This window comes from Podarcis erhardii (assembly GCF_964252035.2).
Source record: "Podarcis erhardii genome assembly, chromosome: 1".
Classification (NCBI taxonomy): domain Eukaryota; kingdom Metazoa; phylum Chordata; class Lepidosauria; order Squamata; family Lacertidae; genus Podarcis; species Podarcis erhardii.
This window is the reverse complement of record NC_138497.1, coordinates 80,278,965-80,293,289: the sequence shown is the minus strand read 5'-3', so window position 1 is coordinate 80,293,289 and position 14,325 is coordinate 80,278,965. Positions and strand designations below refer to the sequence as shown.

Genomic DNA, 14,325 nt, shown 5'->3' with positions numbered 1-14,325 from the left:
TGGGGGAGAGGACAGAACCCTGAGGCACCCACAAGTGAGAGCCCAGGGGTCTGAACACTCATCCCTCACCACCACTTTCTGAACACGGCCCAGGAGGAAGGAGCGGAACCACTGTATAACAGTGCTCCCAGCCCCTCTAGACAGAAGGATGTTATGGTCGATGGTATCAAAAGCCACCAAGAGATCCAGCAGATCTTGAAACAGCAAACTGGGAAACATTTCTTCTTTGATACACAAGCATATGACTCTGTCTTACAATGAGTTAGATCACTGGCCAGCCTAACTCAGTACTGTCAGCTCTGGCTGGCACCTCTCCTACTCAGAGTAGAACCTAAGTTAGTTGCCCCGTTAATTTCAGTGGGTCTACTCTGAGTAAGATTTAGTTGGATACAATGCTAAAGCTTGGCGCAAAGGGCTGTGAACAGTCTTGAGATCTTGAAGATCACTTTAACTTGAAATGCTTGGCGTTGAAACTAGAGTGTCCAGCATGCAATGCCTGTGCTCTACCTCTTAACTGTTGAGTGGGATGGGCTGCTCATGGCCCCAAACATAATTATGTGCAGCTATTGGCATAATTTTAAAAGCTCTCCAAGTAAGTGATCACGTCATACCTCTGGCAAGAGGGATCTGTCCCCCCCCAGAGAAGTAGAGAGGGGTTGCAGAAAGAGAGAGAGAGGGACGGCTGTGCCTATTTTTGACTCTGATCCCACCCACACTCAGCATTCCCACCCTCCCAGAGTTTACCCCCAAGTGAATGCAGAAAAAAGTTAGCTTAGCCCACTAAAAATGTGGATTTGAGGCATGCAACAGAGAAGTAGACAAGCATAGGCCTTTAAAATGTTCAAGGAGCTATGCTAGCCTTTTCCTCACTGACTGAAAATCTGTCCTTCTCCTTTTGAAAAGTCTGACCCCCTTTGCATCTGTTTCAAAGAATAGGGCTGCAAAGGTAAACTTGGAAATGCAAGCAGCTGCTCAGTGGAAATGAAAGCATAGAAGGTTGAAATTTCCTCCAGGTCCTTCTCTGTCCTTTCCACATCTTTTTCAGCTTTGTTTTCATCCCGGGTACTCTGAATAGAGACTTGAAGGCTTTTGTCCTCATAGCAAGCTAGTAGCACTACAATGGGAATAATTTTCCCAAGCATTTTGGGCGTGTTGCATAGATCTGAATTACTGCACTGACACCTTAAGGGTCATTGCACCACACACACACACACACACACACACACACACACACAGTAAATCCCAGCAACACAGGGACTTAGAAGTTGCATAGCTTGGCTGCCCTGTGTCTTCTGTCAATGTTGTGACCAGAGAAAAGGTTTTTTGACAATCCTTGGGCACACCCACCTTGTCCTGCTCTCTTCCTCAACCTCTATATGTCTCAAATGATGAGGGTGTTGGATTTGGGAAATCTGCATTTCTTCTCAGCCTCATTTGAGGAAATTTCTTTAGGAATGTTTCCTATCTGTTTTCCAGAAGTATGGTTGTGAGCTTATGTGTTTTTTGGCCTTTTTTCTAGGATGAAAGAGAACAAAAGCACTTATCTTTTGAGCCTGGCCAGGCTATAAATCTAATTAAGTGCAACATTTTTTAAATTGCCTGTTGTCTTGCATTGAAGTGTAGCTGAAAACCCTCCCAGATGCCAACCCTACTCAGGTTACAAATGACAAGAATGTGTTTAGGTCATTCTCTTGCTGGTGTTTACTCACTGCCTTTATTTATTTTGCTGATTGAATCATGTCTCAGGCTCATCTTGTAACCATTCTGTGGCAGTACAGAGTTTCAGGCCATTTGGGATTGGAATCTCAAAGTACACAGTCTTGAGGTTGGGGGAATAGTTTGCATAATTACATTTATAAACTCGATTCTTGCCTTTTGCTTACCATTGTGGTTGAAGCGCAATGTTGCATTTTGCTGAGTAAAATTAGCAAAAGACAGATCCCTGTCTCAAGGAGCTTCCAATACTAGAAAAGAGAAAAGTATGGATAACAAGCCAATAGAGAGAGGGGAGGAATGGGTCAGAGTAACCAAAGATGAATGTAAGCAGATGGCTGTTACATCCAGCCAGGCATGCAGTGCAATCGTATGCATATTTACTTGGAACATATGGGACTTACTCCCAGGAAAGCCCGTACAACATTTCAGGCTTTGTATAATAGAGCTTCAGGCTTAGTTTTAGTTTGGGGTGATGAATAATGGATTGGCCTAAAGACTTCTTGGAAAGGCCAGTACCTAATTATTTCATCAAGTAAGTGGATCAGAATAAGTCAAATTCTTCATTATCCTTGTTTAGTATTTTTTGACAGCTCAAGCTTAGGCTGGAACGCTGTTCAGTACCAAGGACAGTTCTAGTGATTGCTCATGATTTGTCTGGAAGGCTGGCACTAGTGTGCATATTACCGTATTTTTCGCACCATAGGATGCACCTAGTTTTTGGGGGGGGGAAATAAAGAAAAAAATATTATTTCCCCCCCAGGCGCGGGGCTGGCGCGGGGGAAGCCCGAGCTTCCCCCAATCCCAGCCCCGAGAACAGCCTGCTATCCGCAAGCCTAGGGAGGCCAGCAGTAAGTCGCGCCGGTCTCCCCAGGCTTCGGAATGCAGGCAGCTTGCCCCAGGACAGCAGGCAGCTCTGCGCAGCCATTGGGAGGCGGGCGCGACTTCGTGCCCCGCTCTGGATGGCTGTGCAGAGCTGCGCTCGCCCCGGGACAGCAGGCAGCTCTGCGCAGCCATTGGGAGGCGGGCGCGACTTCGTGCCCCGCTCCGGATGGCTGTGCAGAGCTGCGCTCGCCCCGGGACTGCAGGCAGCTCTGCGTTCGCCCCATAGGACGCACACACATTTCCCCTTCATTTTTGGAGGGGAAAAAGTGCGTCCTATAGGGCGAAAAATACGGTATACCTATTGTGTTATGTATAACTAATGTATTAAATTAAGCTTACCCCCAGAACATGTCAAAGAATGCCTCCACACACACCCCGTGTTACTCTTATACACCAAAATTAAATATCCATCATATGTTTGGGGGATGTATATAGTGCCCAGTGATTAAAAGGTTTGTTTCTGAATCTACAAACAACTCCAAAATAAAAAAGCACCCTAAAGATGATACAGAATAAGTCAGAATACCAAATACAATAAATGGTCTAGGTATTGTCCTCCCTTGAAAGCCCTCATCTCTGAAGATTATGGACTCCCGTACAGTTAGATTTGTGCAGGGTGCTGAGATTACACAAAGTGAGCTTTTCAGCTAGTTGGGCTCACCAAGAGTACTCTCTAAAATTGTGAATGGTAAAGCTCATGGCAGGTGAGTAGTTTTCTCTGCTGCTGAGAGCGACAAAGGCTTTCAACGGAAGATATCACCCAGTGCCTTGGACTCTCAGAATCTTTGCTACTTGACTTTTTCTGTAGTTTTTTTAGGATTATGTCTCTTACCTTCAGGTTTTGCCTTTATTAAGAATGTCCCACTTCCTGGGTAGGGTTTTTTTTTTTTAAGGTTTCAAATCAGTGCAGATGTATGTTTATCAGTTGATGGCTTACTTGCCTTGCATGTGTGAATGCATTACCACAGATCAAAGAGCAGAGACGCAACTTCCATGTCACTTCACCTCACTTCAGACACAATTGGTTGCAGTTCTAACGCCACTTACCTGAAAGTAAGCGCCAATGAATTCAATAGGACTTACTTTTGAATAGGTATGGTTAGGATTGCATTATAAGTTAGCTGCATATAGGCCCCATTGAAATCAATAGGACAAGTCAGTCATGACTGAAGTCTCATTGATTTCATTGGTAACTAAGTTCAACTAGTGTGGTATAGATCTAGCCCAATGATTTTCAGTTGAATAAAGTTACAGTATATGCATGCACGTGTGAACCAGTCCATAAATGACACTTTTCTATGAAAAAAAAAGTTGGGGTTTGATGAAAATAGTATTGTTTAATATTTCATTTAGGCAACAGGAATGGCAATGGTTATTCTAGTTTTGTTTTCTGTTTACTCTTCAAAATATATGGGTGCCTTACTGTTCACAAGCAAAATGAACTGTGAACTGCTTGACTGATCTTTGGGTTGCTTTGTTTTTTGCTTTTATATGATTAGGAATTCTGTTCCATCGATTTTGCTTCTCCATCTCAGTCTGCTAGTTTTGACATCTCACTGCATGCTTGTGACCAGGCAAGTTCTGTGGTCCCTGCTGTATGAAGATGGCTTTGCAGAGGATTCTGGGATATGGGTACTTTTTTTTAGACAGGAAGATGCTGGTTCAAATGCTCTTTATTTTAACCTACTGTCTCTAGCCTTTTAAAAAAAACAAACAAAAACAAAAACAAAAAGCAGTGCAGTGGCATGAGCAACACACACAGAATCTGCTCCAGTTGTTGACCCTTCCCACATTCAACAGTTGTTTTAAAAATGTGGCTTTTCAGTTAGCTTGTTAACTGTATTGTAAGCCACCTTGGACATGAAAATCATGACTGAGAGGCAGGGGTGCAAATATTCTAAATATTCATTAGGCCACCTGTGGGGTGCATTGAGTGGAAGAGTCTTTTCAAAGCCTTATAACAAACAAACAAACAAACAAACAAACAAACAGGAGGAGCAACATTATTCTCCACCCCCACCCCCCAATGCTTATGGAGGTGGGTAAGAGAGGGTCTTTTTAAATGACCAGGAAAATACTGGAGGGGTTGAAATTCCCCTTGGCTCTCCCTCTACCCCCTCCCTCCCCCAAAAAACTAACCAACCACCTTGGTCATCACTTTTCTGTTTGCCCCTGGTGAATAACCTTGACAGAGGAGAGTAGTGCCCAAGATCTTCTGAGTAGGAATGGAGATTGAATAGTGTTGACTGAGGGAAGTGAGGTGCTCAGTCAACAGAAATGGGCTGCAGTCACTTTCCCTGCATAGGTTCATTCATTGAAGGTGCCTGAGCCTTCCTTTCTCCAGTGTATTATTTCTTATTTCACCTTTGATCCCGAAGGGTGAAATTGGGCTCAGAGAGCACCCTTTGGCATGCACTCTCTGGGCTTCAGTGCTTTTCTTTTGTAAGCAAAGTGTGGCTGGGGGGGTCTCTCTTCTCCCCTGAAAGTGGACACTGAGAAGAGGGATTTCCTGCACAGTTCATCCTTCCCCTTTGCAAATTTCATGGGGTGCCAATTTTTTATTGTTATTTATTGCATGGAAATGAATTTCTGGCTAAACATAGCAATACAATGCCCATGTACCTTGGGAGACTGTTCCTGTAGGCTCTGAGCAGTAGCGATAATAAACAGTTGGAGGAGTCCTTTCCTCAGCTCTGGCATCATCTATTTATTTTTCAGTGACCTCTCAATAAGGCCAGTTCCATATTAAATTATTTGTCCATATATTATCCAACACAGGATCATTTGTACACAGAAAATGAGGCGAGTGATGGGGAAATAGCAAGTACAAACTGAACAGCAAGACTGTTAGAAATATTGTTGCTGAATTTGAACAAGGCAGGGAAGGGAGAAATGGCTAAACTGAACTAAAAATCCTAATTGGGGGTGGGGAGGGGCCAGAGAGCTGATCTGCCAGAACTATAGAAGGATAACTCTGAAATAATAAAAATGCTGGTATTTATTTGTATTTTTTATTCAAAGGTTCCAATTATTGCTTATTAAAGCTAGGAGCATAAAAACAAAGTCTAAACATGTTTGAAACTTAGGAAACATAGGCTTATATCACCAGTGCAAATTAGATTATCCTGTTCCCCAATAGGTTGTATCCAGTTGACAGGCAAATGTGCTGGTGATAAGATGTTAGCATGGCAGAAATCCTGCAGAAGCCAAAGACTGCATTGAATGAGCTATAAGACCACATTGCTAAGGGCCAAAATAGATGGGACAGAGATACATTGATCATCTATTTTATCCCTTAATTAAGGGAGGAGAGCTGTGGGCAGGAACCCAAGTCAGATTGGGACTGAAAGAATGGAGGAGGGTTTTTAAAAAATACATCCCTTTTTCCTACAGTACATTGCTGCTTGCTCCATTAAGAAAAACGTAGTTACTGTCCTAAAAATGTGCAACCTAAGCAGCCAGGGAGTCTTTAAAACAGAATACACCCTTCCTCTTTAACTGTGTGAAAGGAGAAGTGCCTGCTTTCTTGCTGTGTTGTGAAGGTTGCTGTTGTGTGCTTAATCTGGCTTTTGCTTGTCAGCCCATTGTAATCCATTTGACTAGTACAGTACTTCTATATTATTCTGTAGCAGAATCAATGTAATGTACCATATTTTTCCGTCTATTAGACGCCCCCATGTATAAGATGCCCCCTATTTTGGGGGACTCAGATTTAAGAAAATGGGGGAAGATGTATCCATGTATAAGACGCCCCCAAATTTTTTACATTATTTTTTAGGGGGAAAACTTAGTCTTATACATGGAAAAATACGTTAATTTGAATTATGACAACTCTGAGGATGAAAAGTTTTGTGGCAAAAAATGTAGGTGATTATGGTTTCTAAATGTGGCCCAATGTTTTTTGAGTTGTTAGCACGTGTACATTTTGAGTTTGATTACTTTTAAAAAAAATAATGGGTGAGGACTAACATAAACTGCCCCAAAGTATCTTCACTTCCTTCCTTTCTTACTATAACCCCACTGTTCTGTGTTAAACCACTATGCCTTTTTCCTTTTGATACGGGTTTTGTACATGAAGTATCCTTTATTCAAGCTGCTGTCAATTTTCTTAGCTCTACAACTTGATATCATGATCCAAACCTCAAGCAAAATGACCAAATCACAGACCAATCAGTGACAAATATGATAAATAGGTGATAAAACAAAAATACAACAGTGGGCTCAAACCTGTGATTTTATATTATATTATACAATATGATATGAGTTGCAGCCAATAAGCCATAAAAGACCCATGCATTAATGAAAATACAACACATCGCAAAACTAAGCCTCAACAAATTTAAACAACCAACATGAAGCTTGTCTATAACAGAAATAATCCATGAAAACGGTATGTGACGGAAATAATAAATAGTCCAATATAATGTAAATGAGTTCCTTCTGTGAATGGAATGCATCAAATAAAGCTGATGTTGATGAAAACTTTGGAATATATTTTTGCTTAAGTACGTCCTCAGAATCTACTGTGATGGATGGCATCCAAGCCTGATTCTTCCCAAGATATCATTGGGCACACAGCAATTCAGTAAAATCATAAGTAACAAAAAGCAGAGAGCCACAGACAGATGGTAGACAATGTTGTAAACTTTTCCAATAGCCTTCCAAATCTCAAGCAACCACCAGGACTCAAAGACAGAGGACCCAAAGACAGAGGAGCCAGCCAAATCAAGAGGCCTAATGGAGCAAGCCATGGAAGTGCTGGACCCCCATACCCAAGGCCTGACATGAAGCCAGGGACCCCTGAACTGAGACCCCTCACACAGTACCCCTTGAGCCAGATTGCCCTTGTGGGACTCCCTCCTCCCATACCTGGGGCTTCATATACTGCAGTGCAGCAGGCAGGCAAGAAGAGAGAGGAAGATGCCATAGTGCTGTGCTCTAAGCCAGAAAGTTGCCTCTTTAATAATACTGTCTGTTCTTCAGGAAGCGTGAAGAGCCTGGAAGAGATAATATGGCCCATGCAGAATAGAAGTGAAACAGAAGCACTGCAGCCTAGTGGTCCCAGCAACCTTTCTCTGCAGGTCTTGCCCTGATGAGGCAGGTGTGAGGACTAAAGGTCCCCGCCTTCCCAGTGCCCACTCAGGCTACTTCTCTGCTGGGTCTTTCCCAAGCAGTCTCAAACTGTGCCTGCACAAAACTGATTTCTGTTCAACCTGCTTAATTTCCCTGCATGCCCTAGGAGACCAAGGGGGAGGAGAGCTGGGTGTTGGGATGCAGCCAAGGAATCGGGGCAATTGGCAAGCCCCCAGCTGGCCCCAGCCCACCGGCTGGTGTGCCGGGCGATCTCAAGTCCTTAGATCAGCATGAAACTGCGACCCGAGCTTCAGAAGTCTTCAGAAGCTGGAGCATGCAACTCAGCAGAGTAAATAACGCTTCACAACAGAAGTGGCAGGGAGACGGCTGTGTGAGCATATTTACAAGCAGTTTATTCAGCATACATCAGGACAAAAGGAAAACATGTCTTCTCTCCTTCGTGTCCAAGCAAACAGCACATAAGCAAAAGCTATACACAAACGGAAGTTCCCAGCAAGCTGTGCTGGAGTGTAAACAGGCATGTGACACACAACAGTCATGCCTGTTCCTTAAGGTGGAACGGAATATCCTAACACTGGGTGCAGCTGGAAGGGGAGACTTTCAGGAGAGGGAGACTACCCAGCTTCATCATCCTGCCTCTCTTGTCTCCTGGCCCCACACCTCTCCAGCCCCCTTTTCTGCCTCAGAGTCTGAAACAGACTCTTCCTGCTCACTAAACCCTGTTACCTCCCCTGCGTATTACCCTTCCTCCTCCCAGTCTGTTCTTTCTCCCTCTTGTCCCTCCGACCACTCACTGTCATCCCACCACCAATCCCCTGGCTCTGAGCAGTCTTCCTTTGGGGGCTCACCAGCTGGTGCCTCTCACCAAACCTATGCATCTAGCCACTCCATGACATAGGCTTTAAAATTAAGGTATTCATCGGTATCTGGGGATTCTCAATACAACTAAACATGAATCCACCTTTTCTGCATTGCAGGGTCTTTTTCAAAAGACCATGAGATGCTGAGTTAGGGGAGACTTTGTAGGGAAACCTGCTCCTCATACATCTGAATATTCAGCTTACCCACTAAGAGTTGTAATGAAAAATATTGATGGAGGTTCTCGATGAAAAACATGGGGTCACTCCCTGCTCAGATGGATAGAGGGTAAGCAGGAAATTCTCAAGCAAACCCTTACAGAGCCATTCATCAGCTGGACACGGAATGGAACAATGCAGTAATTCCTCCCCAGCAAGCAAAGAAAGAGCCTTCAGGAATGAAAGATAAATCAGTGGACCTCCTCCACTGGCAGGTTGTAGTGTAGTAATTTTGCAAGGTTCCAGCAATCAGTGACCTCTAATCCGGGGTGATGTACTTGAGAAGCAGGTTTTAATAACGCATTTCCACAAAACACCATGCACTGGTGACTCATGCAGTGCCAAAAGACAGAGAAGAATCTCTTCTTGCTTAAGTGTACACTGAGCACACTGGCTGAGACTGTAAACTTGTTTTCTCTTGCAGACCATTGGGACACTGCTGGTTATTGGAAGAGTTTACAATGCAAACTCCAAGGCCTAATTCATATGCCATTGGGAACTCAGCCAGATGGATGCTGCCTTGGTGTTATTGGCTGCCTGTGGCAGCTAGTCTCTCCCCCCCCCCCATAAAATCTGGGTGGGTGATCAAAACTATGTCCCTGCTTCATCCACCAAAGTAACCTGGTATCCGTATCAAAAACAATAAACTAAAACAACATACATGGTGGTTTTTCTCTTCTTATTAGGTTGTTGGCTGCTAATTTTGCTTACAGTAGCCCAGCAGAAAGAGACTGTATTGTTATCCCCATATTTTAGATAAAATTCTACCCATGCTAATATATTTCACGATTTGGTTACCATCAGCATGAGCTGCATGGAGCTGGTTACCATGAGGCTAACTGTGTAAAGGGAAGCCTTTGGGGAAGAGAAGCTTTCGGGAACAACTGTGCCACAATGGTGATATATTGCAGCAGGCCTAAACAGGGGATTTCTCCATCCCCATTGTCCAGCCAAGACACTGAGCTCCTCCTCTGAGGGTCTTCTGCTGGTTCCCTTACTGCAAGAAGCGAAGTTACAGGGAACCAGGCAGAAGGCCTTCTCAGTAGTAGCGCCCTCCCTGTGGAATGCCCTCCCTTCAGATGTCAAGGAGATAGAGAATTACACAAATTTTAGAAGACATCTGAAGGCAGCCCTGTATCAGGAGGTTTTTAATGCTTGATGTTTTTATTTTGTTTTTAAATATGCTGTAAGCCCCCCCCCCCAGAGTGGCTGGGGAATCCCACCCAAATGGGCGGGGAATAAATAATAAAATTATTATTATTATTATTATTATTTCAAGATGCAGATTAACCAAAAAGGAAATTGACCAACAGGGTTCTCAGCTTTTTGTTATATGCATATAACAACTGCATGACAGATTATTATTTGTTTAAATCCCACGTTTCATCCTTTTCATGTTGTGGAAAGTAGCATTTGTTGAGCTACCTATCACACAACGATTAAAGGCATTAAACGATTAAACATGCCTCTGTTTGGAAATTAGGTGGCAGCCATACCACAGTGGTTTAGATCCAGACTAAGTTAGTGACATTTCTGTCCCATAAAATTAGCCAATGAGTGTGTAAAGTTCTGTTGATTTAAATGGGACTGAAGTGTGGCTAATTTGATCTGAAGATTCTTGGATGAAACAGAATGAAATGCAAAGCTTAATGCAGAAATATGAAGAAAAAAAAGAGTGGAGGGGAAGCTGCCGTATAAATGTACTCTTAAAACCATGATGACTGGATCCTTTGCTTTATTATGCAGTGGGGTTGGAGTTTGGGATCTGGGACTCTTGGTCCCGGACCTCAAGCAGTTAAACCCTTTTGGCCTGACACTGGCCTAGCAGTAGCCATCAACTCTCCTACACCAGCATGGTCTAGTTCCAGGGACTACAGGGCTAAGGGGCCTCTTCAGTGATATGAGCAGGCCTGCTGCTGTTAGAGCCATTGGAGCATTGGGCCAACAAGCCCATTGGCCCAGTAATACAGGAGCAAAGAAAGGCACTTCTCCACTTCACAGGGACACAGGATGCTGCAGCAGTTGTAGCACCTCTGTAGCCAAAGCAGCCTAAGAGGATTGGGCTTCCCATGACAGAATGCAAAGGAATATTTTATATGTGTAGCAAAGTGTGTAATGTCATTTCTGCTATTAGTAGTGTCGTAGTCATAATAGTACATACATGTATTAGATGCTGTACACCAAAGTTTCTAGACTGCATACAATAAAAGTAATTAAAGCACCCAATACAATCCAGTGAAGCTAAAATAAATGCAAGAGGGCAGACTAAAGAACAAAAAATGACTAAAAACAGCAGGATCCCTTCCCAGTTGTTGTGGGAAGAAAGGGGTTGCATTAGCTTTTCATTAATTAGTTATAGAATAAATCTGGTCTTGAGGTACTCTCAGTATCATACAGCATTGTCTTGATTTCCTCACTGTTTTTGTTTGTGTGTTCTTCTAGGTAACTGCCCTTACTCAGGATAGTCACCATGGATAATAACGTTGCTGAGCACCAACTCAGTGGTGAGTATCTTGAATGCTGAACAAACTGTGCTAGGGTTTTGTTTGGAGATGTCAGTCTTGGTAAAAGTCTCCCTGCTCAAACAGTAATAATGTGATCTCCCTCCCATTTAGACATTTTCTGGACAGAACATCCAGAAAACTCTTACAGCCCCAGAGACAGGAGGGTATCCAGACAAATACTGAGGGCTGCATCTCACATATATCATTTGATGAAGCCCTTACGTTCAATCCAGTAGCTTTCTAACGTAAGAACTTATTCTAAGGGCCAAGCTAGGTGAGATGGTGAGAGATTTATGAGAAGCTCAATACTACCAAGTGCATACCGAGCAAGTTCTCTAGTTAAGGTCTGTGGAAAGAAGATGCTTGAGGAGAGTATTTGGTGGCCTCCCCCAGTCCAATGTCCTCCAGATGTTTTGGACTACAACAGCCCCATCCAGCATAGTCAAGGATGATGGGTGTTGTAGTTGAAATTTGGAAGGCACCAGGCTAGGGATTGTAGACGTGTTGTTGCTCGGTATTAACGTCTGACCATTGATTCATCTGTTTCCAAGCAAAGAACCATATTGTCTCAGCTGGTTACTAGAGGTTTTTCAAATGAATTTCTCTGTTGGGAAATAGCTAGTGAAAGTATATGGGCCTTCAGGTCTCTTGGAAGCAGTTGTGTGAATACCTGTCTTTCTAGAAACACAGCAGTACTTGGTATGTGAAGAAGTTGTGCGTTAAGTTGGTTCAAGTGTGTATCTTATCGCCACTTCTTGTAGATCACTGCAAACAGTAGAATGTGTGTTTGCTTGGAAACTGTTCCCATTTATCATAATCAGGTGGGAGCAATTTTCTGTGCCAGTATGAAATTCATAGCATGGTTGAACAGTGGGCCATCTATCTACATTGAAAAGATTATTGCAGTCCAAGTCTGGTGAGGAGACTGCTTGGATACATATAGAAACAGAATATTTGAAAGCTAAAAGTCAAAATGTAGGGGGGAAATGTTTTCCGAAACCATGAAGAAATAAACACATTTTTATTCTCACTGGTAAGAGGAAAAATAGATCAATTTTGAAAAGCTGAAAGAAAGAAAATGCTTCTTTATAAACTAGTAATGGGTAGTATTCACAGATCAGCCATCAGAAATATTGAACAAGAACAAATAATGTGAAATCATTTAATGAAAGATTTTTTTTATGAACAGAAACAGAGTGATGATAAAAACAAAGTGTTGTAATTTTCCTAAATTTGGGAAGTTACTTCAATGGCTGTAAACAAAAAATCCTGTTATGCTAAGCAATCACATATTTTCTTAGATAGTTCACTGTACAGAGAGCCTATAGTTTAGATTTGAAAAGAAAGATGTGTTCTGTTGCGTCAAGCCATTGTGGTGCAGTTTTGTGTGAAAACAATGTTGTGTACTGTTGGTGTGGGGTTGGTGGTGGTTATGAATTAAGAACGGTTAGAACTTTAATTTGCACCCTCATCACAGAAGATACCACACAGAAGGCCACTTACTTAATATTCCTATAATGTTTCTGTAAGATTTCAATGTGCCATGATAACTCTCTCTCTTCTTCCAGTCATAAGAAGTCCACCTGGATGGGAAATAGGTATCTATATTACTGGAGCACTTGTTCTGCTGGGAATAGCTGGAGTAAACCTGTGGAAGCTATGGAGGTCTGGCAGCTATCCTGCACCATCTCCATTTCCAAACTACGACTACAGATACCTAGAACAAAAATATGGGACCACATATTCTCAGATCAAGCAAAAGGTAAAGGGCATTGAGAAATCCATCAGTTACCACAATCATCCATTCCCCCCTGTGCGCCATCATAATAGCAGATTTGATTAAGAGCTCCCACTTGAGTTCAGAATTTTATTCAATTGTGGGACTATGAGGGCATGCGGGGACTCTGGGGCCTGCAAAAGGTTGATGTTTTACAGTAGTAAATAGTTTGAAGTTAATCTTGAGCTCTGACTAGCTTTCTGTTCTGCTTACTGTCTGTAGAGAGCTGCGAGCAACTTCCGAAAGGCAGGAGAAAGAACCTCTCCTGTTCGCAAGCCCAGCCTGAAAATGGATGACACCTTCGAAAACATTAATGAGTTGGGCACTTTGGAGCTGATGCACAAAGACCTTGAGTTGGCTCCCTACGGGCCACTGAAAAAGTCCATCTCCACCGATTCTCTCAGTTCTATCTCCTCAATTGGTAATAACTTTGGCCATGAGTTCACAGTGGGACAGGTGGAAGTCAATATGGAATACAATGTGAACTCCAACACCTTGCATGTTACACTGCTACAGGGCAAAGATCTCATGGAGAAGGAAGATGTCAACTTTGAATCATGCTTTGTGCGCATCAGTTTGCTTCCGGATGAGCAAATAGTTGGCATTTCAAGGGTAAGTTTCTCCACCATTTTTACTTGTATACAGTGGTGCATGACATAATAGTGAATGCTCAGGATGTTTTTCACTGTATCTTCCAATCAAATGAACATATGTTTATTTTTTGGAGTTTTTATGCTGTATTGTTGTTAGTTTAGTTGTTCAAGTGGTGAGATCTAGGCACTTTTTTTGAACTTCACTTATAGTTGATTTCAGATTCCTGAGGGAATGTTGAAGTTTCTCAATCATCCAACAATGTGTTGTGTGTGATCCACATCTGCATTCTAGGAACTGTGTAATGAATTAACTGGCCATGAGCATGAGTATGGCATGCTGTGAGTATCAAACAATCTTGTTCTTCCTGTTCTTCAGTTCAATAGCACAGTGTTGACTTCCTTAGAATAGGGGTGAAAGAATGTTTGCTGTAATTAAGTGCCCATCCACACTTACTCCATCGGATTGTTTTCTCAGATACAGGTTTTTAGACAATTCTTTAAGCAGAGTAAACCAACACCTTTCCACACCATTTTATGTGGCATGTATGGGCTTTGGAATCTAGTTAAAGTATAAATGGCCTCTCAAGGGACTGTCCTGATTTGATTGTGCCTTTACTGGTGTAGACTGTTTGAGCTTTTTAGAATTGGATTTGCTAGAGTTATGTGTTATCTGTCTTTAAGAG

The 14,325-nt window shown here is 42.7% G+C and overlaps 1 protein-coding gene across 2 annotated transcripts in view; it reads left to right on the top strand.

Moving 5' to 3' along the window:
* The window catches only part of SYT12 (synaptotagmin 12), a 58,404-nt gene that overhangs the window by 18,168 nt on the left and 25,911 nt on the right, over window positions 1-14,325 (top strand). For both annotated transcript variants that reach the window (XM_081874922.1, XM_081874921.1), the window contains 3 exons: window positions 11,211-11,272; window positions 12,841-13,034; window positions 13,272-13,661. In XM_081874922.1, the coding sequence (XP_081731048.1) occupies window positions 11,239-11,272; window positions 12,841-13,034; window positions 13,272-13,661 (618 nt within the window). In that variant the 5' untranslated portion in view covers window positions 11,211-11,238. The remainder of the gene's footprint in view (window positions 1-11,210; window positions 11,273-12,840; window positions 13,035-13,271; window positions 13,662-14,325) is intronic.